The 24,486-nt window shown below is 43.6% G+C and overlaps 1 protein-coding gene across 1 annotated transcript in view; it reads right to left on the bottom strand.

The window, feature by feature from the left end:
- The window catches only part of SUCLG2 (succinate-CoA ligase GDP-forming subunit beta), a 260,703-nt gene that overhangs the window by 14,438 nt on the left and 221,779 nt on the right, over positions 1 to 24,486 (bottom strand). Inside the window, exon 10 of the mRNA XM_081934798.1 lies at positions 2,363 to 2,483. Coding sequence (XP_081790924.1) covers positions 2,363 to 2,483 — 121 coding nt within the window. The remainder of the gene's footprint in view (positions 1 to 2,362; positions 2,484 to 24,486) is intronic.

Raw genomic sequence — 24,486 nt, 5'->3', positions numbered from 1 at the left:
GGGGACTGCAAGCTGGCTTGTCCCGCTTGGCTGGCTCCCAACCCTGCCAGCTGTTCTTAGGCGGCGGCGGCAGTGCCTCTTCCTCCTGGCCACGCCTTGCAGGCCGAAAGCGCAGCCTGGCGGCACCCAAGCAAGGACTGTATGCTTTCTCCCTGGCAGTGCTCAGTGGAGCCACAATTTGTCGCCTGCCACACGACCACCAATGAGCGGCCTCACCAGAGCTCGGAGGAAAAAGCAGCCCGCTTGTCTTTGTATCTCGTACAGTGGCAGGAAGCTGGGCATTGCTGGGGCTCTCAAAACGACCCAGCGGTCTTCGCCCTTCTCGAGCAGGGCCGGTGAAGAAAGCAACCTCCTGAGTAACGGCGCGGCAGCTTGCAGTCTTGGAGCACTGCAGCTTGAGCCGAGCTTCCTTGGAACCCGGAAGAGCAGCTGGCGATGGCGCATGTGTTCACAGAGAGGGCTCTGTGTGTCACCTTTGGCACACGGGCCATAGGTTCGCCATCACAGCTATAGGTTGTATGGGCAGTAATTACCTAATTTTAATCCATCCTTTCAACAATTAGTTATAAAAATCTCTTGAAACAGAGGAGCACTTCCCAGCAGGAACAATTACTTCATCCATTAAATGCGGAGTACATGATTCTTTTAATCACATTGGGCACTTATAAAAAAATTGTACTTCTCAGTTGGGGAGCACTCATTCTTTCTTTCTTTTATATCAAGCAAATACCTGTAAGTATAAAGTTACTATTTTTGAACGAGAGACTAATCCTTTCTTTATCCACTGGTAAAACAGCTTGTAATTATTACACAGCTGAGAACAAAGATTTGTCCAGAAAACCCTGCTAAATCAAGACAGAGTTGACTGATTAAAATTTTACTCATCAAGACATCTGCAATATACTGCAGTAGGAGAGCAAAGAATTTTTTAAAGTCCAGCCACAAATCTGCTAAAGATTTATAGGAATAATTATCTACCCTCTGTTGTAGAAATGCATAAAAAAAGAACTGGTTGTTCCATGCTGTATTCTTTCAGCTTCATTTTACAGTATCTTGGAGTTCTCATCGTTATGAATTATTGTTAATTTTTATCTCAAATCATGTGAGATTTATTTAATGAATAGACAAGTATGGAAAACCAGAAATTATAGTATGGGGAACCAGAGTTTATAGAAATAGTGTGGACTTTTTATAAGGAAGACTAGAATCATCATCAGTATTATCTTGGCTAAATGGTTATGAAGTTTGTGGGCAGGGGTGCATCCTAAATTCTAGAGTAATATGTCAAAACAATAAAGATCATTTCCATAAGAACTGTGTTGTAACAACCATAATATTTGATTCTGAGATCAGAGCTTTTCAGGTGATCTGACTCCCTCCGAACCTAGAACATGATGGGATTAAAGCATCCTACCACCATAACTTGGTAGCCTCCAGATGGTCAGAGGTTCTAGGATTTGCAATCCTGATATGCCTGAAGGGTATCAGGTTGAAGAAAGCAGGTTTAAAGCTATGAGAAGGCATGAATGGGCTGAAATGCTGCAATAGGGAATCCTGTGTGGGTGACTGGAACATTGACATGTTTATCAAGGTTGATTAAACACAGTTTTCTGCCAAAGAAAAGTCTACAACTGATTCCGTGTTCTATCCAGAGGTGGTATTCAGCAGGTTCTGACCAGTTCTGGAGAACCAGTAGCAGAAATTATGAGTAGTTCAGAGAACCGGTAAATACCACCTCTGACTGGCCCCGTCCCCATCTATTCTCTGCCTCCCGAGTCCCAGCTGATCGGGAGGAAATGGGGATTTTGCAGTAACCTTCCCCTGGAATGGGATGGGAATGGAGATCTTACAGTATCCTTCCGCTGCCACGCCCACCAAACCATGTCACACCCCACCAAGCCACGCCCACAGAACCAGTAATGAACAATTTTGAATCTCACCACTGGTTATATCCATACCATTTTTAGAGACTGATAGAGCGGTAGATGTACGGAGATTGAAGACAAGTGACAGGCAGCATCTTTCATTATATCTAAGGACTATAATTTTAGGCTGAAGTCCAGTCAACCTAGAACGTTGAGTCTAAGTCTCCTTCAACCAAGAAAAATGGCAAGTGGTCTGTTCTCTGTTGCACATCTTTCAGCTTTTGTTGCCCTGAAGCAAACCATCTCATTCTAGTTTCACATGAACTGAAATGCTATATAGGGTTACTTGCTTGAGCAGGGAGTTGGACTGGAAGACCTCCAAGGTCCCTTCCAACTCTGATATTCTATGTTCTAGAAAATTAGCTCCAGCATCAACCATCAGAGAATAGATCAAATGGAACAAAGATATCCAACAAAGTTTGGATTCCACCACCTACCTTCAAGTCTGACCACTAGAGGCACTTTCAGTTCAAGCTCTCGGCAAGCTTTGGTGATACCGTTGGCAATAATGGCACAGTTAACAATTCCACCAAATATATTTACTAAAATTGCTTCAACCTGTGGAAGAAAAAAAAACTTACATTCAATTTTTCAGAAATGCATCTATGCTGCAAACATATGCTTTTAAATAATAATAATATAGGCTCTTGTCAGGAATGATTCCAAGCACACACAGAAGAAACAGAGAGTAATCAATTGAAACATACAGAAAGCCAATGTCGTATCATAATCCAAGTGTTGAACTAGGAGTTGGAAGACCCAAATTCAATCCCATTTGCCATGTCAGAAACTCCCTAGTTGACTTGGGATCTTGTACTTCCTGAATCCACTGCTTTTATGTTTATTTGTTCATTTATTTATAATCTCCCCCTTTATTATTTTTATAAATAACTCAAAGCAGTGAACATATCTAACACTCCTTCTTCCTCCTATTTTCCTCACAAAAGCCCTGGGTGTTGAGTTGGGCTGAGAGAGAGGGACTGACTCAGTGATGGGATTCAAATTTTTTTATTACTTCTAGTTCTATGGTTGGTTTAGTGGGCATGGCACGGCAGCAGAAGGATACTTCAAAATCCCCATTTCCACCCACTCCAGGCCAAGGATACTGTAAAATCCCCATTCCCTCCCCACCCCACTAACCTGCTTTCCAGCTCCGTTCCCCTATGCAGGGCAACAGAAAAAGACCCAGCCGATCATCTGAGACTCTGATCAGCTGGGACTCTTGGAAGCAGTGAATAGATGGGAGCGGGGCCAGTAGAGGTAGTATTTGCCAGTTCTCTGAACTTCTCAAAATTTCCAGTACCGGTTTGCCAGAACCGGTCAGAATTGACTGAATACCACCTCTGGACTGGCTCAAAGTCACCCAGCCATCCTTTACGCCTAAGGCGGGACTGGAACTCACGTTTTCCCAGTTTTTAGCCTGGTGCTTCCACCACTAGATCAAACTGGATCTTTTAAACTCCCAGAAAAAAAAAGGTATATAAATGAAACTAAAAATAATACAATAAATAATGACAACTACTATGATTCAATATATCATAGGCTTGAACAGGTAATTAACATTTTTCAATTTTACGACCCAAACTGAATTTTCCAAATCAAACTAGCTGAGAAAGCAGGACAACTAATTTTATGAAGTCCGAAATAGCTTGGCTTACTTTCTGTGCCCATCTGATGATTAAAGTACATGTTACATTAATCTGACCATCTGCACAAGAATAATTACAGAAGATCCTGATGTCAATTAAATCTAGAGAATAATTAAGGGATTGTAAGATATTAAAAAAATAGTGATGACCTTGAGACCAATAGAGAGGATCCTGGATATGATGCAATGTTCTTGCATCATACAATTAATTTACTTTACTCTCTTCCAGGATACTATCGTTGATTACTTCCAAGCCTAGCTAACATTTCTGGTATTACCTAATGGTCTTTTCCTCCAGAACTAGGGTATTTATTTATTTAGTCTGTTTTGAGACTGCCTGATTCCCAACAGATTCTGGACAGATTACAATTCAATACTAATCAGGCTCCATAGTATTTAATGTTTCCACCTGCTGAAGCACATCAAATGTACTCTTTTGTTGAGTTGAATTATTATTATTATACTTTTATTCATTAAACATGAAACTCAGTCAACTGAACATTTACAAATGTATCACAAATATTATTGACAGGCACTGATGTTTTTTTTTAAAAAAAGTTTTATTGGTTTTTTCAAGTATTTTGGGGAAAAGGGTACATAAATGTGGAGAAAAATTTTGACAGCTACATCATAAGGAAGGTGGTACTTCCCTGGGGTCTTACATCTCTCTCTTATTTTATATATATCAAAATATCATTATTACATACATAGTAGCAGTTTAGGTTTACTTCAAATTCTTTAACATCTTCAACCATACTTGATATCACTTCTAACCATTTCATTGTATTAACAATTGCAATGTGTTTTTAAATCATTTCTGTGACCTAAGTCTCATTGCTGTCTCTTCTCCCCTGTCTGTTGGCTGAGCCATGGTTCCTCCCCCCTTCATGTCTTGTGCAGTGTCTCTTGTTTCGCCTAGGAGGTTCTTGTGTTTTTCCATGAAGGCTTCTGCCTCCACTACTGTATTAATTCTCACTCTACCCTCCTCCCAGAAAATCAACAAGCCTTCTGGAATTAACCAGAACCAGATATTTTTTTCATATATTTTTTTAGTTAGAAAGAAGAATTTCTTCCTCTTATCTCTTATTCTTTTTGGTATCTGTTTCAGAATGGTTATTTCTTTGTCCTTATATCTTAAAGGTTCCCCCCTTTGAACTCCTAGAATCTCATCTCTTGTAGTCTTTCTAAAAAAATTAACATGAACTTCCCTTGGAACATTATGTGTTCTAGCATATGCTAATTCTATATATCAAATCCATATCCCACCCTAGCTGTTGTTCATCTCTTTTAATATAATCTGCTAGCATTGTTATCATAATCTCCCTTAAGTCTTCACCCTCCATTTCAGGTATGTTTTGAAATCTAAGAAAAAGAGACATCCTTTCAAATTCCATTTTTTTCATATAATTCTCAATCCCAGCATTTTTTTTTTTTTTGTAAAGCCTTCATCTCTTCTCCCATCCCCACAGCACCCTCCTCCAGAGCGTCTATTTTCTGGCTATTTTGTAAAGTCTGTTGTTTATTCTCTCTGAGTTCTTCCCTTAAGTCTGCCAACTATTTTTTTTATTTCGTCCTGTCCCTTTAAGAATGTCTGGAACATTTGTTGAAACATTTCTTGAGACTGCTGTTCCCCCTCGGGGGCCTTTGGTTGTAAAAAGGAAGATAATTGTGTTTGTTGTGGAACAGGACTTGAAGCAGAAGAAGATGGAGCCGAGGCTGGTCTAGGAATAGGGGCCTTTTTCACAGGCATTGTGAAGTTCAGAGAAAATTTATAAGTCTAGACAGAAAAGATGGCGTCTTATTCTGAAGTCTCAGAGCAATTTAACTTCTTCATTTTCTATGACTTTTTCTATTTTAGGGTCCCACCAGTTCTTGCTTACAGGCAAATGATATTTCTTGCACATCTTCCAATGCATCATTGTTGCTACTTTGTCGTGCCATTGCTTGTAGTCGGTTTGTGCCTCCCCCTCCCGTGGTGCCGCAGTGGTTGAAATGCTGAAATGCTGAATCAGGCTAATTCTGCTGACTGCCAGGGATTCAATCCCGACTGGCTCAAGGTTGACACATCCTCCAATCCTTCCGAGATAAGAAAAACGAGGATCCAGATTGTTGAGGGCAATATGTTGATTCTGTAAACCGCTTAGAGAAAGCTGTAAAAGAACTATGAAGCAGCGCATAAGTTTAAGTGCTATTGTTACCATATTATTTTGAAGTGAGGTTCACTATCTTCAAAATCTGAAAGTCGAGGCCCTAGGGAACTGAGTGGGGAGACGTTATTGGAAAGTGAGTATATTAACTGGAAATTATTCTCTGATTTGGACTTTTTAAGAACACGAGAAGACTCTCAGAGGCTTTTTAAAGCTCGCATCTTTTTTAAATCAAAGAAATGTTTCACTTTAGTTTTTAAAGGGGGCACCAAGCCATGACTCTGTGTATCCAGGGAGAGCTCTTTGGTTTTAGTAAGTCCTTGAAATAAAGACCCGGATCTCTGAATTCTGAGTTCAAAAGATTGAGATGCTTTGAAAAAAAATGTCAGTTCTCCATTATAATGATGATAGGGATGAACCCACTTTGTGGTGGAGGAGATGCATAAAATGCATTTAAAGTGCTTTAAACTACATCTTCCATAGAAGCTTTGAGAATTGTGATTAGTAACATAATCCCAACCCTCTGATTTAAACATTGCTGTGGGAAAAAGGGGGTCTAAGAACCCTTTGATACAATCTATTTTGGTATGACATATTTTTCTGATTATAGAATATTAACATATAGGTTGCTCTTCTCTACTGGATAGATTTGCACTTTGAACAGTATGACGTTCTGTACCAGTGAAAATGTAATATAGCCCCCCAAGATTGCGCATTTGTTGCTTATTTAATGATTATGTAGAATGAAATTTAGAACAGCCACCAACACTGGATTGTACACCATTAGGGAATTGCAACAATTTCTCCTGGAGTAGTTCATGAACAAACAAACAAAAAATGGGGTATTTCCTTTTCTCAGGTGGATTATTGAGGCTCCGCACTCATTTAGCCAAGATGTTCTTAGAAATGGGAAACAAGGTAAGGCTTCCAATCCGCCTTTCCCCAGATGGGAAACGTTTGCTTTTCCTTGCTTGTTTCTCATACATTTCTAAGCCTGCATTAGTTCCGAACGCTCTGCCTGTGGTGCAGGACTGCATAGAAAGAGAATGGCTACTTCGTGGCCTGTTGGGTTTGCCAATAATCTTTGATGGGTCTCATTTACATTTTGATTCAGTTATTTTCGGGGGATATTTGGTCTTGTTCAGATATAGCTTTGTTATGCTTTCAATATGCATGTATGTATGTATGTATGTATGTATGTATGTATGTATGTGTGTATGTGTATATGTATATAAATATGTGTGTGTGTGTGTGTGTGTGTGTGTGTGTGTATGTATGTATGTATGTATGTATGTATATGTATATAAATACGTGTGTGTGTGTGTGTGTGTGTGTGTGTATATGTATATCAGAGGTGGTATTCAGCAGGTTCTGACCAGTTCTGGAGAACCGGTAGTGGAAATTTTGAGTAGTTTGGAGAACCGGTAAATACCACCTCTGATGGGCCCCGCCCCTATCTATTCTCTGCCTCCCGAGTCCCAGTTGATTGGGAGGAAATGGGGATTTTGCAGTAACCTTCCCCTGGAAGGAGGGGGGGGGGATGGAGATTTTACAGTATCCTTTCCCTGCCACGCCCACTAATCCATTTCCCCCAAGCCATGACACGTCCACCAAGCCACGCTCACAGAACTGATAGTAAATCCCACCACTGATTTGTGTGTGTGTGCATGCGCGCACACACACACACACACACACACACACACACACACACACACACACACAGAGATATATCCAGAGGTGGGTTCCTACCGGTTCGGACCAGTATGGCCATGTAGGTAGTAACCCAGCCTGCATGCGCCCAAATCGGTTCTATTGGCGTTTTTGCTTCTGCACATGCATGTGTAGTGTGCATCAAGGTGCGCCCCCCCCCCCCCGAATCACGTCCCTGAACGAACTGGCTGAAAAAGAAGCCAGAACGCACCTCTGTATCTATCTGCCTGTCTGCCTGTCTGTAAATGTATATAAATAAATAAATTTTGGGAAGAAATATAATACAGGTAGTTCTCGACTTACAACAGTTCTTTAGTGACCGTTTGAAGTTACAACGGCACTGAAAAAAGTGACTTTTCACATTTACATTTACAACCTTTGCAGCATCCCTAAGGTCTCATGATCAAAATTCAGACACTTGGCAACTGACTCATATATATGACGGTTGCAGCATCCTGGGCTCATCTTTTACCATCTTCTGACAATCAAAGTCAATGGAGAAGCCAGATTCACTTAACAACCATGTTACTATCCTATCCACTGAAGTTTTTACACTTGACAACCATAGCAAGAAAAGTCGTAAAATGGGGCAAAACTCATTTACGAAATGTTTCACTTAGCAGATTTTTGGGTCAATTGTGGTTGTAAGTTGATGACTACTTATAGTTAAACTAGTAAGCTATGGTACAGAATAATGAGAAAGCCCTTTAGCGGGAGAGGGAAGAAGCAGATAAACGCTGTATAAGCCTAGACAAATGGGGAACAATAGAAAAGCATCTTGGACAGACACCCGCTGAATTCATATGAAGATAAAGGCCCTTCATGGGTGCTAAATTTGCAGCCTATTTTCTGGCTGCTTGTTCCTTTACATAATACTGTAGTTTATCTGGATCACTATAAGGTTTAATAATAATAAATAATAAATTTAAATTTATTAGCCGCTCCCTTTCCAGACAGGACTCGGGGCGGCGTACAATGGAGTGTATAAAACATAAAACATGTATACAAACACATAAACATACATATATACAAGACATACATGCACGGAGGAAGTAACAAATAACATCACATTGGACAATTAAAAGTCACCATTAAAATACCCCAATTGTAAAAACACAATTTAAATTTAAAAATTTAAAAGAACTGTCAGGAGGAGTAAGAAAAATTTACGGTTGAGCCAGGCCAGATAATTGAAAGAGGTGGGTCTTCAACTGTACACGGAAGGAGCGGAGATCGGAAGTAGTCCTGATGTCACGGGGGAGGTCATTCCATAGGGCTGGGCCCATCACAGAGAAGGCTCTGCTCCTGGGTGTCGCCCCCCGACACTGTTTGGCGGACGGCACCCGAAGAAGTCCCTCTCTGTGTGAGCGGATTGGTCGTAGGGATGTATGGGGCAGGATGCGATCCTGCATGTAACTAGGTCCTGTGCCATGAAGCGCTTTAAAGATCATAATCAAAACCTTGAAACGCACTCGGAAGACTACAGGAAGCCAGTGCAGCTCGCGCAGGAGAGGTGTTACAGGGGAGTATCTAGTCCTCCCCATAATCACCCGCGCGGCCGCGTTCTGGACCAACTGCAGTCTCCGAGTGCATCTCAAAGGAAGCCCCATGTAGAGAGCATTGCAGTAGTAAAGGCGAGACGTCACTAGCGCATGGGTGACTGTGCGTAGGGCATCCCGGTCCAATAAGGGGTGCAATTGGCGCATCAGGCGAACCTGATGGAACGCCCCCCTTGCCACGGCTGTTACATGGTCATCCATGGACAGCCGGGCATCTAGGAGGACGCCCAAATTGCGCACCTGTTCCATGGGGGCCAGTTGCACGCCCCCAATGGCCAGAGATGGAAGCAACTGGTTGAACCGGGAGGCCGGAAGCCACAGCCACTCCGTCTTGGAAGGGTTGAGTTTTCGTCGGTTGTCATCCATCCAGACCCGTACGGCCTCCAAACACCGGGACATCATTTCGACGGCCTCATTGGGGTGGTTCGGGGTGGAAATGTATAGCTGAGTATCATCAGCATACAGATGATATCCCACCCCAAAACCACGGATGATCTCGCCCAGCGGTTTCATGTAAGTGTTGAACAGGAGAGGCGAGAGCACCGACCCCTGAGGCACCCCACATGTGAGTGGCCTCCGGGTCGATCTCTGCTCCCCTGCCAACACACGTTGCGTCCGGTCAGAGAGGTAGGAGCCAAACCACCGTAGAACGGTGCCCCTGACTCCCAGCCCCTCTAGCCGGTGCAACAGGATACCATGGTCGATGGTATCGAACGCCGCCGAGAGATCTAATAGGACCAGGATAGAGGAACAGCCCCTATCTCTGGCCCTCCAGAGATCATCAACCAATGCGACCAAGGCCATCTCCGTGCTGTGCCCGGGTTGGAAGCCGGACTGGCGCGGGTCTAGAAAATCATTCTCCTCCAGGTGACGTGGGAACTGTTGTGCTACCACACTCTCTACAACCTTCGCTAAAAAAGGAAGGTTGGAGACTGGACGATAATTAACTAGGTCCATTGGGTCCAGGGAAGGCTTCTTGAGCAGGGGCCTCACCACCGCCTCTTTCAAGGCGGTCGGTAGAAGCCCCTCGCCCAACGAAGCGTTCACTAGGCCCAGGAGCCAGTCGCGTGTAACCTCCCAGGATGCCAGTACAAGCCAGGAGGGACACGGGTCCAATAAACATGTGGTAGGTCGCAGACGTCCACGCAACCTGTCCAAATCCTCGATGGCAACCGAGTCAAACTCCTCCCAAAGCGGTCCCTCAAGACTTGCCGCGGGCGTCTCAGCTGGACTACTGAAAGGGGCCCATCCCTTCCGGATTTGAGCGACTTTGTCCTGTAGATATTTCCCAAACTCCTCTGCTCTGCCCTGTAAAGGGGCTTCCCGCGATCTCTCAAACAAGAGAGAGCGAGTCACCCGAAACAGGGCGGCAGGGCGGTTATCTGCGGACGCAATAAGAGCGGCACAATATTGACGTTTGGCCGCTCTTAATGCCACAAGGTACGTCCTCAAATAGGCTCGTGCCTGTGCTCGGTCAAATTCGGAACGGGAGGATCTCCAACGACTCTCTAGGCGTCTCTTGTGGCGTTTCATCACCCTTAGCTCCTCGGTGAACCAAGGGGCCAGGGTGGTTCGTCGCCGCAGGAGAGGCCGCAAAGGCGCCACCCGGTCTAGGGCCCCGGTAGTCTACCAGGTCCTCCACTCGGGGGCGGGTCAGGTCCACAGGAGGTGGCCCAAGCTCCGTCTGGAACCTATCTGGTTCCATCAGGCGCTTGGGGCGGAACCATCTAATACCTTCCGGTTCCGCCTCCCCGCAGCGGGGTGTAGCACCGGGGAAGTCAAGCCGGAGAAGTGAGTGATCTGACCATGACAGGGGAGTAATAATTGGATCCCCTATTCCCAGATCACTCGTCCACTGGCCAGAGACAAAGACAAGGTCCAACGTGTGGCCTCCCTCGTGAGTAGGGCCCTGAATTAACTGGGTCAGGTCCATGGCTGTCATGGAAGCCATGAACTCCCGAACCCCCTCAGACGCTTCTCCCATCGACGGCAGATTAAAATCCCCCATCACTAAAAGTTTGGGGGTCTCAACCGCCACCAATGAGATCAGCTCGAGGAGTTCAGGCAGGGCTGCTGGTGTATAGCGAGGAGCCAGGTATACTATCAGCAGGCCCAACTGCCTCCCTGGGCCCCATCTCACGACGAGGGACTCACACCCGGATGTCTGTGGCACAGTGAACTCTCTCGGCTCCAAGTCTTCCCGGATAATCACTGCTACCCCACCGCCCCTTCCCTGGGCCCGAGGCTGGTGAAATGCTCGATAACCTGGCGGGCACATTTCCACGAGGGGTAAACCTCCCTCGTGGCCCAACCAGGTCTCAGTTATTCCTGCGAGGTCCGGCTCCCCCTCCAAAATTAGATCGTGGATGAGGGGGGCCTTATTGACAACGGACCTCGCGTTGCATAACAGCAGTCTCAGGCCTTGGGTCTGTAGATCCTGACCACCTAGTATGCAGGGGTTGGTACAAACGACCGGGAATGACCAAAAACCCCGGTCTCCCAACCGTCTACGCGCTCTTAATCTGTCCTCGCACCTGCCCCTCCCCACGACCGTTGGTATCAGGGAGCCCTGCGCAGGAATGCTATCTTCCCTCTCCTCCCCCACTCCGCTCCCTCCTCCTTCGACCACACCTAGGTGCCTGGCTCCCCCATCCCTCCTGACCTGTTTCCCCCCCCCATCCCTATAACCCCTTACAACTTTTAAAAAACATTTAATTAAAAAACCCCTCAACGTGCGCTTCCTCCACCTCTCTGGGTTAATGAACCCGTCCTCAAGGTGGGCCCTCGAAAGGGCAGGAGGCCATAGCTGCGAGAGGGGGGACTCTCGTAGCTGTAGTAGGTCTAGCCTCGTGTATGACATAATTAGACAGGGCCAAGTTCATCAAGTGGGAGCTGTAGATGTTAATATGTATCAGCAGCCGCAGTTCCCACTAAGGGGATGGTCCTGGCAAGAGGATAGTCCAGGCAAGGGGATAGGCTGATGAAAATAGTCCATATCTGGATGGAAATGATGGCTGGTGGAAATATGATAAAGTAGCCAGCTGGTGGATAAAAGATTGCAGCTAAGAAGTAGTTCGTAATAGATGGTAAGTCATAATAGGCGGTAGGGCAGATAGCCCGTAGTAAGTAGGTGGTAAGTGAGTGGGGGGGGGTAGTTGTGAGCACAGCAAAGCACTGGGTCTGACCTTCTGCATGGGCCTCTGATGTTCCAGGCCTCCGTTCCATGGCCTGCCTTAGTTGAAAATAGTCCTCTGTCCATTTGGCAACCCATAGGCGTTGTTATTGGGCCCGGGAGGGCTGCATCGGCCTCCCTGCGGCCTCCCTGCAGCCCTTCCATCATTCTTTCAACTCTCTACTTCCTCCGGCGCCTCAGGCCTCACTCTCCTTCCCTTCTTCCCTTCGGTGCCTTGGATCTCTCGGGCCTCCCTCGGGCCTTACATTCCTTCCCACAATCGCCGGCCAGTTTAGAGCTCAGCGATCCATAGCTCGTAATTTGGGCCGCTCGGCTCTCCTGGGTTGCCACCATCTCTCTAATGTCTCAGGCCAAAATCCGCCCAGTCACACAGTCACGCAGACCACACAGACCACTGCCGCTGTCCTCCGGCCTTCTCGCCCCCTCCAATCAAGTCTTTACCGCCACGCTGCTCCGCTGCTCTGCTGGCGCTGGCGCTCCGTTGCTCTGCCGCTCCGACTCCGACTCAGAGAACGCCAGCCGCCATGCTGGTTTAAAACGCCAGCCGCCATGCCGCGACCGACTGGCGCGCTATCTTCCTCCTGTCCGGCTGCCCGGCCGACCCAACGGGCCAGCTTGGAGCCGGGCAGGGTGCCAGGATATTCGGCGCCAATAATCCCCGACCCTCAGGGTGGAAATGAGGGTCGGCAGCATCCCACCCGTCAAAAAGCCCTCCGCATTTAGCGGAGCTCAGAGGCAGTTCTCCATTCCCTCCGGAAGCTCCTCCTCCCTTTGTAGGTTCTTCTTTTGTCTCTTAATAACTACTATATCTTTTTCAGTTGTTGCTACTCTGGGGAATGATCAGAGAAGCTGTGTGTTCTGAAAGAATGTATGCTAAGCTGAAATGGATATGGACAAACCATATAATGAATGGCTACTGATTGGAAGATCTGTAGCAGTATCCTGCTCTTCGCCTGATGCTGGTTTCACTATAATATATAATACATATCCAAAGGTTTCTATTAAAGAGAAAAGAACGAATAAAACTCAATTATGACCAGGTCATGTTTTGAATGACACGATAAGGGCCAACGGGAGACATGGAGGTTCTGCCTTTAAGGGCAGTAGGGAAATGTCCACAGGAAATTGGTAGCAGGTAATCTAATTCTTAGAAAACAATTCTTTTTTTGCCTAATAGATATAGCAGTGACTCTGCCAGAAACCTGAATGGGATGCCATACATCAGCTTTTCATAAAGGGACAATACGTTTCACAAGAAAGTATATTGAAGTTGCAGCATTTGTTAAAATTGTTTTCAGTTAGAGATATGCAGTCTATTTGGAACCAAGGATCATAATTGGCCACTGACTGACATACCAAAGGAAGATGAATTCTGAAAAGTAAGGGAGTCGGTTGGTAAGTCAGTCAGTCAGTCAGTCAGTCAGACATCAATTTTTAAATACAGTTCACATGATTTAATTAAATAAGTCAACATGTTTGTTTTGTACGTATTTAATAATTTCTCCCTTCTGTTGCTTAAAATTACAATTCAGTAATTTTGTAGGAATGCTCTGGAGAAAAGTACACCTGTTTTAAGCCTTGTGAAGTGGAACCATTGCAGATGGGAGCGTTCAGATGAGTAAATATGCCATCTAAGATAGGAGCAAGGGATGCGGTGGCTCAATGGCTAAGACGCTGAATTTGTTGGTCAGAAAAGTCGGCAGTTCGAATCCCTAGCGCCGCGTAACGGAGTGAGCTCCCATTATTTGTCCCAGCTTCTGCCAAGCTAGCAGTTTGAAAGCACGTAAAAATGCAAGTAGAAAAATAGGGACCACCTTTGGTGGGAAGGTAACAGTGTTCCGTATGCCTTTGGCGTTTAGTCATGCCGGCCACATGACCACGGAGATGTCTTCGGACAGCGATGGCTCTTTGGCTTTGAAACGGAGATGAGCACCTCCCCCTAGAGTCAGGAAAGACTAGCACATATGTGCGAGGGGAACCTTTATCTTTTACCTAAGACAGGAAATCCTAGTAGTGATTCCAATTAGAAACGGTAACTATGCTGAAGACAGTAGAAAGAGCTTCCAATGGATTGCTTCTCCTGCACAATCTGGTTGAGAAGGAATATACTACTGCTAGTCCTTGACTTACGATCACAATTGGGGCCAGAATTTTGGTTGCTAAACAAGGTGGTTGTTTAAATACTACCTCTGATTGGCCCCACCCCCATCTATTCTCTGCCTCCCAAGTCCCAGCTGATTGAGAGAAAATGGGGATTTTGCAGTAACCTTCCCCTGGAGTGGGGAGGGAATGGCGATTTTGCAGTATCCTTCCACTGCCACACCCACCAAGCCATGCCATGCCACGCCCACAGAACCGGCAGTAAAAAATAATAATAATCCCACCCTGGTGCTGAAGTAGTCAGCACTCCAGTGTTGGGGAGGATAGGGCCATGGACTTCTGAGAGACTTCAGTACCCTGTTCCTCATATAACCAGCTATGAATCTCTGTAGTGAAGATGGACTCTAGAATAGTAACACTATCTGAGCCTCTTAGCTTTATGACATTTGAGCAAGGATAACCCACAGTAAGCACCAATCCGGCTTACATAGATGGTTGTGCCCTAGATCTCTTTAATGTAATAATGGAAGTACAATGAGATCTAAGCTAAGATCTTATCTTATTAAATGACATTCATATAAGGCTAACAGAATCCGTATCATTTGCGATTTGCTAATTATTTGCGATTTGGATGTGGATTCTGTTACACTTATATTAATGCCATTTTCTAAAGTTCACTGGCACTGCTGATCTCCTTGAGTGGTGTGGTGGCCAAGACGTGGAACTCTTGCCTGATAATCAGGAGGCTGTGAGTTCAATCCTAGGTAGAGGCAGATATTTCTCTCTCTGGGCATACTGAGAATATATCTGCTGAACAAAAACTCTGCATTGGAAACAGGAAGGGCATCCAGCCATTAAACACCCTGCTAGCTCCGTTCAGTTGCCCAGACTCCACCCCGCAAAGGATTATGGGGTTATTAAAAGATGATGATGACTGGCACTGTCCAACAAAAGGGAGGATTTATTGGAATCGCCTGCTCCAGGTCTTTTTAGGCATACTATTGGTTTCCAATGGACACTTGGGGACCTTTCCAGGGATTTGGTAGAAAACTCTACTATACCTGGCTGATATCTGGATGACAACTGAACTGGATGAGATTCTCCCTGCCACTGCCCTCCTTCTTTGCACCTGATTCCCTGTCTTTCCTTCCCTTTATGGCAGGGGTCTCAAAACGTGGCAACTTTAAGACTTGTGGACTTCAAGTTTCAGAGTTCTGAGAATTCCTGCTTTATGGGGAATGTTCTCCAGAAGGTGGTAGGAGGGCATCAATCAGTTTTCCCACCAATTTTTTAAATAATGGTTTATTTCATTGTTATAAGCCTCTCAAATATAAGAAGTTGGATAGCAGAGAATCATTTTTTTTTCCTGTGTAGCCTAAGCAGGTAGAAAGAGTAAGGTTATTGTTCTTTTTATCATCATAATCTGAGCTACTGTTCATTTATCATGAGGATTCTTATGCACATATTCCACACTCAAAGCAGTTTGAATATATTTGTCCCTACTGAATAAATAGAGGTGAGAAATTCCTTTATGATGAACAAGACGAAGAAGTAATAGAGAATTCATCACAACAGATTAATTGTCAAGTCCTACTGGGAAAAGAGCTATCCATCAACTCCAAGGAATCGGATTCGCTTCATCTGACTTCCAGTTAAATTATGTTATGCATATCCTCCTCCTACTTGACCCCAGGCCTTTCAATAGTCAGCTGTAAAGAAAGTATTGCTTATTTACAAACACATACAGACAATCTCTCTCACGCACAATGTTTTTGGCTACCCGCAAATATTTCTTTGTACAACGAGTCTTCAAATCCACCGTCCAACAATGACGCCATATGGTGAAATCTCATGTGTGCATTCAGTCCCAAATTCCTATTATGTCCCTGAATAATTGCTATGTCCATTGATAAGAGCCATTAGAAAACAAACTAAAGATGCAATTTAAATGTCAGTGTTCACTTTTCAGTGTTTCAAGATTCTTTTTTCCTCTTTGAATCACTCAGTAGAACTCTCCATGACATCAGAATGCTCTTTATTTCTACACTCACTCCACTGTAACGGTTGGAGCTGGTAGACATGCTAGAAGTAGTGAAGGAAAACAATATAAAACAAGCCAGGAAGTCAGATGTAGGGGGGAAAAAACCCAGAATAAGATGAAGTGTATAAATACATAGCTACTTCTGGGTCTCTAAGCCATTTATCTACTGTACAACAGAGGCAGATTCAGTTATATCGGAATTGTAGCACGCACAAAGGAATTGTGTTTGGTGCAAAGGAAAACTCCCTTGTCTCAAATACACCACACAACAATAGGTGAACTTTTAACAGTTACACAATCTCTAAATAAAAAAATCCACATTCTTAGAACAGATTACTCCCATTTAAGGATCTGCTTTATAATTTTCAAAATTAATCCTAATCTTAATGAACCGTGTTTGTACACACACACACACACACACACACACACACACACACACACAATGGATCACATAAAGTAGTTAGGATTCATTTTGAAAACTGAAAAGCAACTAAGTGTGTGTTAAATTAGATTCAGGAATTGATATTTGTATTCCTGGCCTTAATAACAATAACAACATAAATAAAATCAGTTAAATTAGAGAGTAGCCTGATTGAGTCCAATCAATATGAAAGTGAGTCAGGTGGAGAATTTAATCTTGGGCTTCAGTGAAATCTTATAAATAAGCCGAGAGACCAGTGCAAACAGTAAAGAGATTCAGCTATAAACTGAAAGCATTGTTTATTGTTCCTTTGCTGCCTTAAATGGATTTTGCTTTTCTTTAAAACAACTTTAACATTCCAAGTGATGAATTCCAATGAAGGGATTTATTCCAGCATTTTTTTTAATGCAAAGGAAGACCAAAAAAAAAAAAAAAAAGCTGAAAAGAGTTCAGCAGGGGGGGGGGGGGAAGAGAAAAAACACCCACTGCATACTGCAAAGGAGCCTTTATTAACATATCAGGCGCACTGCATATAAAATGTGCCTTGAGAACAGAGTTCCTGCCTGCAGACAGGAGAGAAAATGCCTCCGAAGGTGTATTAATGATTAACATTTCCACCTAACGTCATAGCTTGCAAGCCCATAGCTTGCACCATTTCAATAAAAAATAGACACACCTAGTATATTTTCTAGGGTATAGTTGTATATTCCTTGCCTAGTAGCTGCTTTACTGACACAGCAGGTATGAAATCTCTATCAAAGGGAAATAATGGCTGACAGCAAAACTTAATCCTAATATGTAAAAAAAACATCAATTTCTCTGGCCAAAGAGCACCTAATCAATAAAAGGAGATGGCTCTGAAATATGTGCTATGCAAGAAGTTGGTCAGTATTTTCTCAGAGCCTCATACATGACCTGGCAAATGAAAATGGCACTGAGGATCTAGATCTAGAGATAAGAAGAGAGATGGAAAAAGTTTTCAATTTGCCTAGGCCAAAGGTATCAAACTCAAGGCCCAGGGACTGGATCCAATCCATGGGGTGCTTAGATCTGGCCCACAAAGCCACCCTGGAAACAGTGAAAGACTGGCCCGCGGTGCCTCTGCCAGTGAAAAAGGAGCTCGGGAGAGCTGCATGCGGCCCTCGCGAGCTCCGTTTTCAGGTGCAATGGCCTCCCGCAATCCTCTGCCAGTGAAAACGGAGCTCAGGTGAGGGAGCCCGTTTTCACTGGCAGAGTGCTTGGGCCATCACAGGTGCCCCCGACACAGGTGACATTGAGTTGCCATGCCCACCCTGGCCACACTTACCTCGGTCCCCCAAAGTTAAACACAACCCTGATGCTGCCGTCAATGAAATCGAGTTTAACACACCTGGCCTAGACCTTCCCCCATGCATCAATGTATTGTGGCCCGCCAGTGGCCAGTGGAGCTGGCAGCAGATTTGGACAATGAGGAGGAACATGGGCCAGTCCTGGAGTCAGGGGGAAGGCTCTGACGAGTGTTCTGCATAGGAGACAGATGGGGCCAGGTCTGTCTGACAGTTATCAGCTGCCTTCGGAGTCAGACATCAATGTGGCAGACAAACAGCTGGAGCCTGTTCCCAGTGTGAGCATGCACAGAGTTGCTAGATGAAGGGAAAGCTAAAGAACAAGGCTTAACTTGGGAGTAAGGCCACTGGTGGATGGTGAATGTCCCCTCCCGCAGGAAATAAAAGAGGCGTGAAAGGGGAGAGGTGTTTGCAGGAGACAATTAGTTCATTCCTGCATTCTTGCTAAGTATTACGGCGTCTGAAGGATATCGGCTTGGCCACTCTCCAAGCCTGCTAAAGGTCGGTAATTGTGAACTATCTTGAAAGACTGTGGGTCGGGACTTTGCTGGAGAGGAATTTGCTGTAAATTAAATAAAAGAGGTTTATTGGGACGAGGACTCGGTTTCGTGTTACTGGAGAAGCCTAGGTCAGAACACAATGTAAGTGTGCTCTAAAAGTTCGCCCACTTACCAATTACCCAAGCATACAAAGAATGGTCCAGATCCTATTTTTTTAAAAAACGAATCTGCTACTTCTTGTATCAATCTCAATGCACGCAGTCTTTTACTTACTACCGGTCGCTTCGTGACTGTTACAAGTTTTGACGGACCCTCCCCCCCCCACAAAAAAGCTACATACAAAGTTAGACATTCACTGCCAGCCCGGTCACTTAGTGGCTGTTAGAAGTTTTGATGGACACCCCCATCCCCAAGGTACAAGGTACCAAATTAGACATCCACTGCCACCCCAACAGTTATGTGACCAAATGGGTCTTGGGTGCTTGGTAATGCACCCACCCGCCGGGAAGCTAGCTTCGCCCCGGAGAGGCCCCTGGGCCTTTCCGGGACGAAGCGCCGGCGTCGCGTGGGAAGCGCAGCCGCCGGGAAGCTAGCTTCGCCCCGGAGAGGCCCCTGGGCCTTTCCGGGACGAAGCACCAGGCTGGCGTGGGTGGCAAGCCTCCGCGAGGCTAGGCCAAAAGCCCCCCACCCTCCCCTCTCCAGCCTGGCTAAGCCCTAAGCAGTCTTAAACAGTCTTACCTGTCCTCCTGCCTCTCTGCCTGTCTGCTGCCTGTTGCATCGGAGAGCTGCTGATTCTGCCTGCTGGTAAGTAACCTGGTTTTTTTTCTTTTATTTTTTTAATGTATTTTAAAATAATATTTTATTTATTGTGCATAGAATTTTTTAAAATATTTTTACTTAAAAGTATTGAGTGTAGAATATTTTAAAATGGTTTACTTCAATTTATTGTGTATGGATTCTTTTTTAAAATTGTCTCAGACTATTTTAAAAAAGATTCTATCCAAAATAAATTAAAATAAACCATTTTAAAATATTCTATACTCAATACTTTAAAATGTATTGTGTATAGAATTGTTTTAAATTGTTTTATTGTAATTTATTGTGTATTGAATGTTTTCAATGGTTTCATTTTAAATTATTGTGTGTGGAGTAGTTTGAAATGGTACAGTATAAATTATTGCTGGTGGAATAATGGTTACAGTTGGTACAATACCTTAAAATAGTTATAGTATAAATTATTGCTGGTGGAATACTTAACAATGGTTTTTAAGGATTTTTTTTTATTTATAGAATATCTTTTTTAAATTATTGTTTGGGAATTTTTATGTTTTAATTGTTTATAAAATATATTTACTACAAGAAATGTTATTCCTTTTTGCAAATGTTTTCTTTGTGGTGCAATATGTTGCTTAAAAGTGTTCAGACCAGGTTTATATATCTCAAAGTGGGTGCTTTTCTATGGGCAGGCCAGGTTGGTGCAAGGCAGCTTTGCCACATTTAATGTGTTTCACCCTGGTTGTTTAGGTAATTCTGAGGTGGTTGCTGGTTCTGTGAGCTTCCTGGCACTGTCCTTTATAATTTCCCACAATGCCTTGATGGTTTTTATTCCAGTGGCTTTGTCTTTCCTGTCCTTAGGGTTAGGGGGGAAAAAAACACTGGTTTCATTTGCAGTCTTTGGGGGGGGGGGGACAAAAAGGAGAAAGAGGGAGGAGGTGGGGGAAAGTGGGATCCTTGCTGCTTTCTGAGCTTGGTGGTTTTTTTTACAGACATTTCACTACCAAACTAGGTAACATCATCAGTGCTAGATGGGGTTGTGGCTTTGTCTTTCCTGTTCTTAGGGTTAGGGAAAAAAACTGGTTTCATCTGCAGTCTTTTGGGGGGAAATTGTTTGTGTGTGTGTGTGTGTGTGTTTTCCTGGCACTGTCATAGTTTGTGTTTGTGGGTATGTAATGTCCTGCAGTTATCTACACATTAATAATGATCAAGTACTAATAATATTTCCTTATACATTTTAATGACCTTTCCTTTCATAATTGGTGTTTTCTTTCATACTTTTAGATTTCTAATTGCTGTTTCTGTTAGTTAGCAATTGATAAAACAAATTCCACATGAAAAAGTATTCAAAGCCTTCTTGGTTTTAATTGTCAATTTATTCATTCTTGCACATTCTAATATTTATTCATTTTCATATCTTTGTTTTTTCCACTGTTGTGCAAACACAATTCCAACAGCTGTTAACATGTGTAAAATTAAATATGTATTTATTTCCTTTGAAATGCAAGTAGTAAGTAGTAAGCTACTTACCTTCTGTAAGTATCTCTTTTATTGTTTTGTGTACTTATTTTAATCTTATTTAAGTAGTAAGTGCACAAAATAATAAATTTCCTTTTTGATATCTTCTTTTTGTAGATCATTCATTGGGGCAAAAAATTCAGTGACATTGTCTTGGCCACTCCCATCCGGTCACATGACTGCCAAGCCACTCCCACCCGGTCACATGGCTGGCAAGCCACTCCCACCAGGTCACATGGCTGGCAAGCCACTCCCACAAAGGAGGCCACACCCACAGAGTAGGTTCCAAAAAATTTTGAAACCCACCACTGATTCCGCATTTACATAGCTGCAATTTATGACTTTTTCACACAGAAACTGGTATTCACCTATGGTTTCTGAAAAGAAAAAAAGCCCGAAAGCGAGATTGTAAACTTGAGTCCAGTCAAGAAAAGTATGGCTGATGTTACAGACAGATTCTATGTTCACATATCCTGCATTCCAAAACAGACTTTTTTTGAAACTGACCATGAGGCTCTGCATGACCATAAAATACGTTTTATTAAACAGTACATTATAGTACACAACATATTATCTACGTACTGTATATCTATATACCGATACCAAGGCATGAAATAAATATACGTTCACTTTCAGCTTGACAAACCCGTTAAAGTATTTTGACATCCAAAGGAAAATAAACCTCACAGAACAAAAATCTTCCCCTGCACAGAACATGCGTTTATAGATCTGTATATTGGCTACATAGTTGTCGCCTACAGCTGCAATTTTTCTCACCCAGAATGCTATGCTGACAAAGGGAACACCGTACACGGTGGCTAAAAGTACTTGCTTATATTTGGGAAGATCCAAGGTGTGAACTTTGAAAAACACTTCTCAAACGTGGAGTCCTCCTAAGAAAAGATCACGCATCACAATGGTACATATCCCTTCACAGCCTGAACATCAAATCCATTCTTAGCGGGCAAAGAACAGAATCAATAGTAGAGAGAAAAGCAGGGAGACAGACAAACTGACACAGGGAAGGAATGTTTCGAAACAACAATCCTAGCTGTTTGTGGACCATAGTACCAAGCATTAAAAAAAACCAGATTTGTTCATAAAGCAACATCATTTAGAAATAATAACTAGGAAGCTGCAATTTCAAAAGCAAACCTTGCTTTTTCCCTCTCCACAAGCAACTTTTAATTTAAAGCTAGACAACTCCTGACCCGAAGGTCATTGTTTCAGAAATAATTTCTTACCTAGACTGATTAACAGATGAATGACAGATGAGAGTGGGCAAAAAAGCAGTGGGAGCAGAGGTGGTATTCTGCCAGTTTGCCCCGGTTTGGGCGAACTGGTAGTGGTGGCGGTGGGAGGCTCTGCCCACCTGCCCAGACATCATCACAGATGCTCTGCGCAGAAGCGCCACACGCAAGCAAAGCAAGCGCACATGTGCTCCCAGTTCCGAACCCGTAGCAAAGGTAAGAGGATTTCATGCCTGAGGGGAGGATAAATTTCTTGCTGGTTTTCCCATTGGCTTCGCTTCTGGTAAGCTGCAGGGAGTTTTAGAGAAATTATATCATTTTACTGCAGCTAACCACATATGACTGTGGTGGTGCAACAGCGTTATAGGATGGCATGGCAATGCTACAGCAGCCACAACTTTACCAATACCACTAGTCTAAAAACCCTTGAAATGTTAATTCCCACAGGAATAACAGGTCTCGGATTTGGGATGCATGGTTTAAGTACCTTGATTCAAAAAAAACTGTTGTCCTATGATGTACCGTTTTCCCCAATGGAAGGTTACAAGCAGACAAACAGGAGAGTTTTAATAGCCTAAAGATAAAGGTGTCTCTAAAACCGCAGTGGGTTTTCTCAACAGAAAGCGGAGAGATAATTTAGAAAACAAATCTCCTAACTCAGATATTTCTCACTCTCCTATTCCCCCTACTCCCAAAACCCTGGTGAGTAAAAATGACGGGGCTAATTAGCAAGAGTCTTTAGATCCCAAGAATCAAAGCTGCTGCTAATGTTCTCTTTATGAGCGACTTCTCTTGAAGACAAATAAAAGGTTATCTAATCTTGTGGTAAGGAAAGCTAATCTTCTAAGTTTAGTTCTTCATCTGCTACTGGAGTCAGATGTCTCTATCAGAAAACACCGTTATCAAAGGAGAATATGTTATAAACAACATTCCAAAATTACAGTATCACTATCTGACCTTACTAATCTGAAAGCTCTTTATCCTGCCCCATTTATTTTCGCTGAAATAAGCTGCTCACAACTGTCAGGAAAGCCTTGCCTGCAATGAATTAAAAGATACATATTGGAGAAATCTTGCCTCAAGCCTTCTGTGAGTGGAATCCGACAAAATCTTTTCTACACCCCCAGGTATCTCAATGAATTGCTGAATACACTCCCCTCTGCCCAGGAAAACAAACTTTGCTTAACTCTTTCACCAGCTAGAAATGTGATACTCAACATTCTGTTTTTAAAAATATATTGCTACCAAGGTGATTCCCAAGGCAGGATTTGCAAGAGGACTTGGGAAGAAGATCTTACTTCTCAGGGACCGAGGATGTTACTCTCTTGTTTTCATCAGCCTTAGTAGGGTCATTGGTATGGAAATATGAGACTTTGGGGATCATTTTGGATGAAGAGAAACTGAAGTTAAGATTAACACTAGTATAAGACCACCACTAGAGGATAGTATGAATTTGGAGTGGAAAGGCACATATTGGCACAGGAGGTAGCACTGGCCTTAGGAAATAGAAAAAAAAAATGCTGTGTTTTGGTTTTCAGATACCTTTGCTAACTTTTGGAGAAATAAACTAAGTAGTCAATGTGCAAGATGAATTTGCATAGGCATCTCTTCCACTGTCCCTGATCATTGTAGGTTAATGCATTCATATGAATTGGTCTGACCCTTTTGATTTCCAATGGTCTCCTTCCAAAATGAGTGTGTGGCTTAAGACATTGGGGTTCAGTATTATACTTATCTTACTGGCTTCCACCCAGTAAATAGTGATTGCAGCAAATGGAAGCACTTGCACAGGACTGGAAGCTAAACAAGTTTGAGTCTGATCCAGTGGTGGGTTCCTACTGGTTCGGACAGGTTCGGCCGAACTGGTAGTGGTTTGGCGGCCTGGGTCTCTGGAACTGGCAGTGACCCAGGCCAACCATGCCCCCAAACCGGTTCTCCTATGGTACCACCATCTTGATTTTCGGTTCTGCACATGCACAGAACAATTTTCATTGCACAAATGTAATTTGTTTTTCATTTTTTAATGTTTTGCGCATGTACAGACCTATTTATGAGAAAATACGCACGCGCAATGAGCAAACTTTTTGCGCGCACTGAACCAGCAGTAATGCCAGAACCAACCCACCTCTGGTCTGATCACTATGTAAATAGGGGACCTCCACCGAATAGAAGGGCTGTAGACCTGATTGGAAAGTTGAGAGAAAGATTCAGAATGAAAGCAATGGTTAGTTGCTACTGCATTATTATCAAGAAATATATATGGATGTATCCAATTTATTTCTAGGAATTATGCTTGAAACAAAGGAGACTTAATTTTCACTGGATCTTATAAATGTTTGAAGGGACTCCTTGTTTTGAGAACTTGATATCGTCCT

This window comes from Natrix helvetica (assembly GCF_964273705.1).
Source record: "Natrix helvetica genome assembly, chromosome: 1".
In the NCBI taxonomy this organism is placed as follows: domain Eukaryota; kingdom Metazoa; phylum Chordata; class Lepidosauria; order Squamata; family Natricidae; genus Natrix; species Natrix helvetica.
This window is presented reverse-complemented; position numbering and strand designations above follow the sequence as displayed.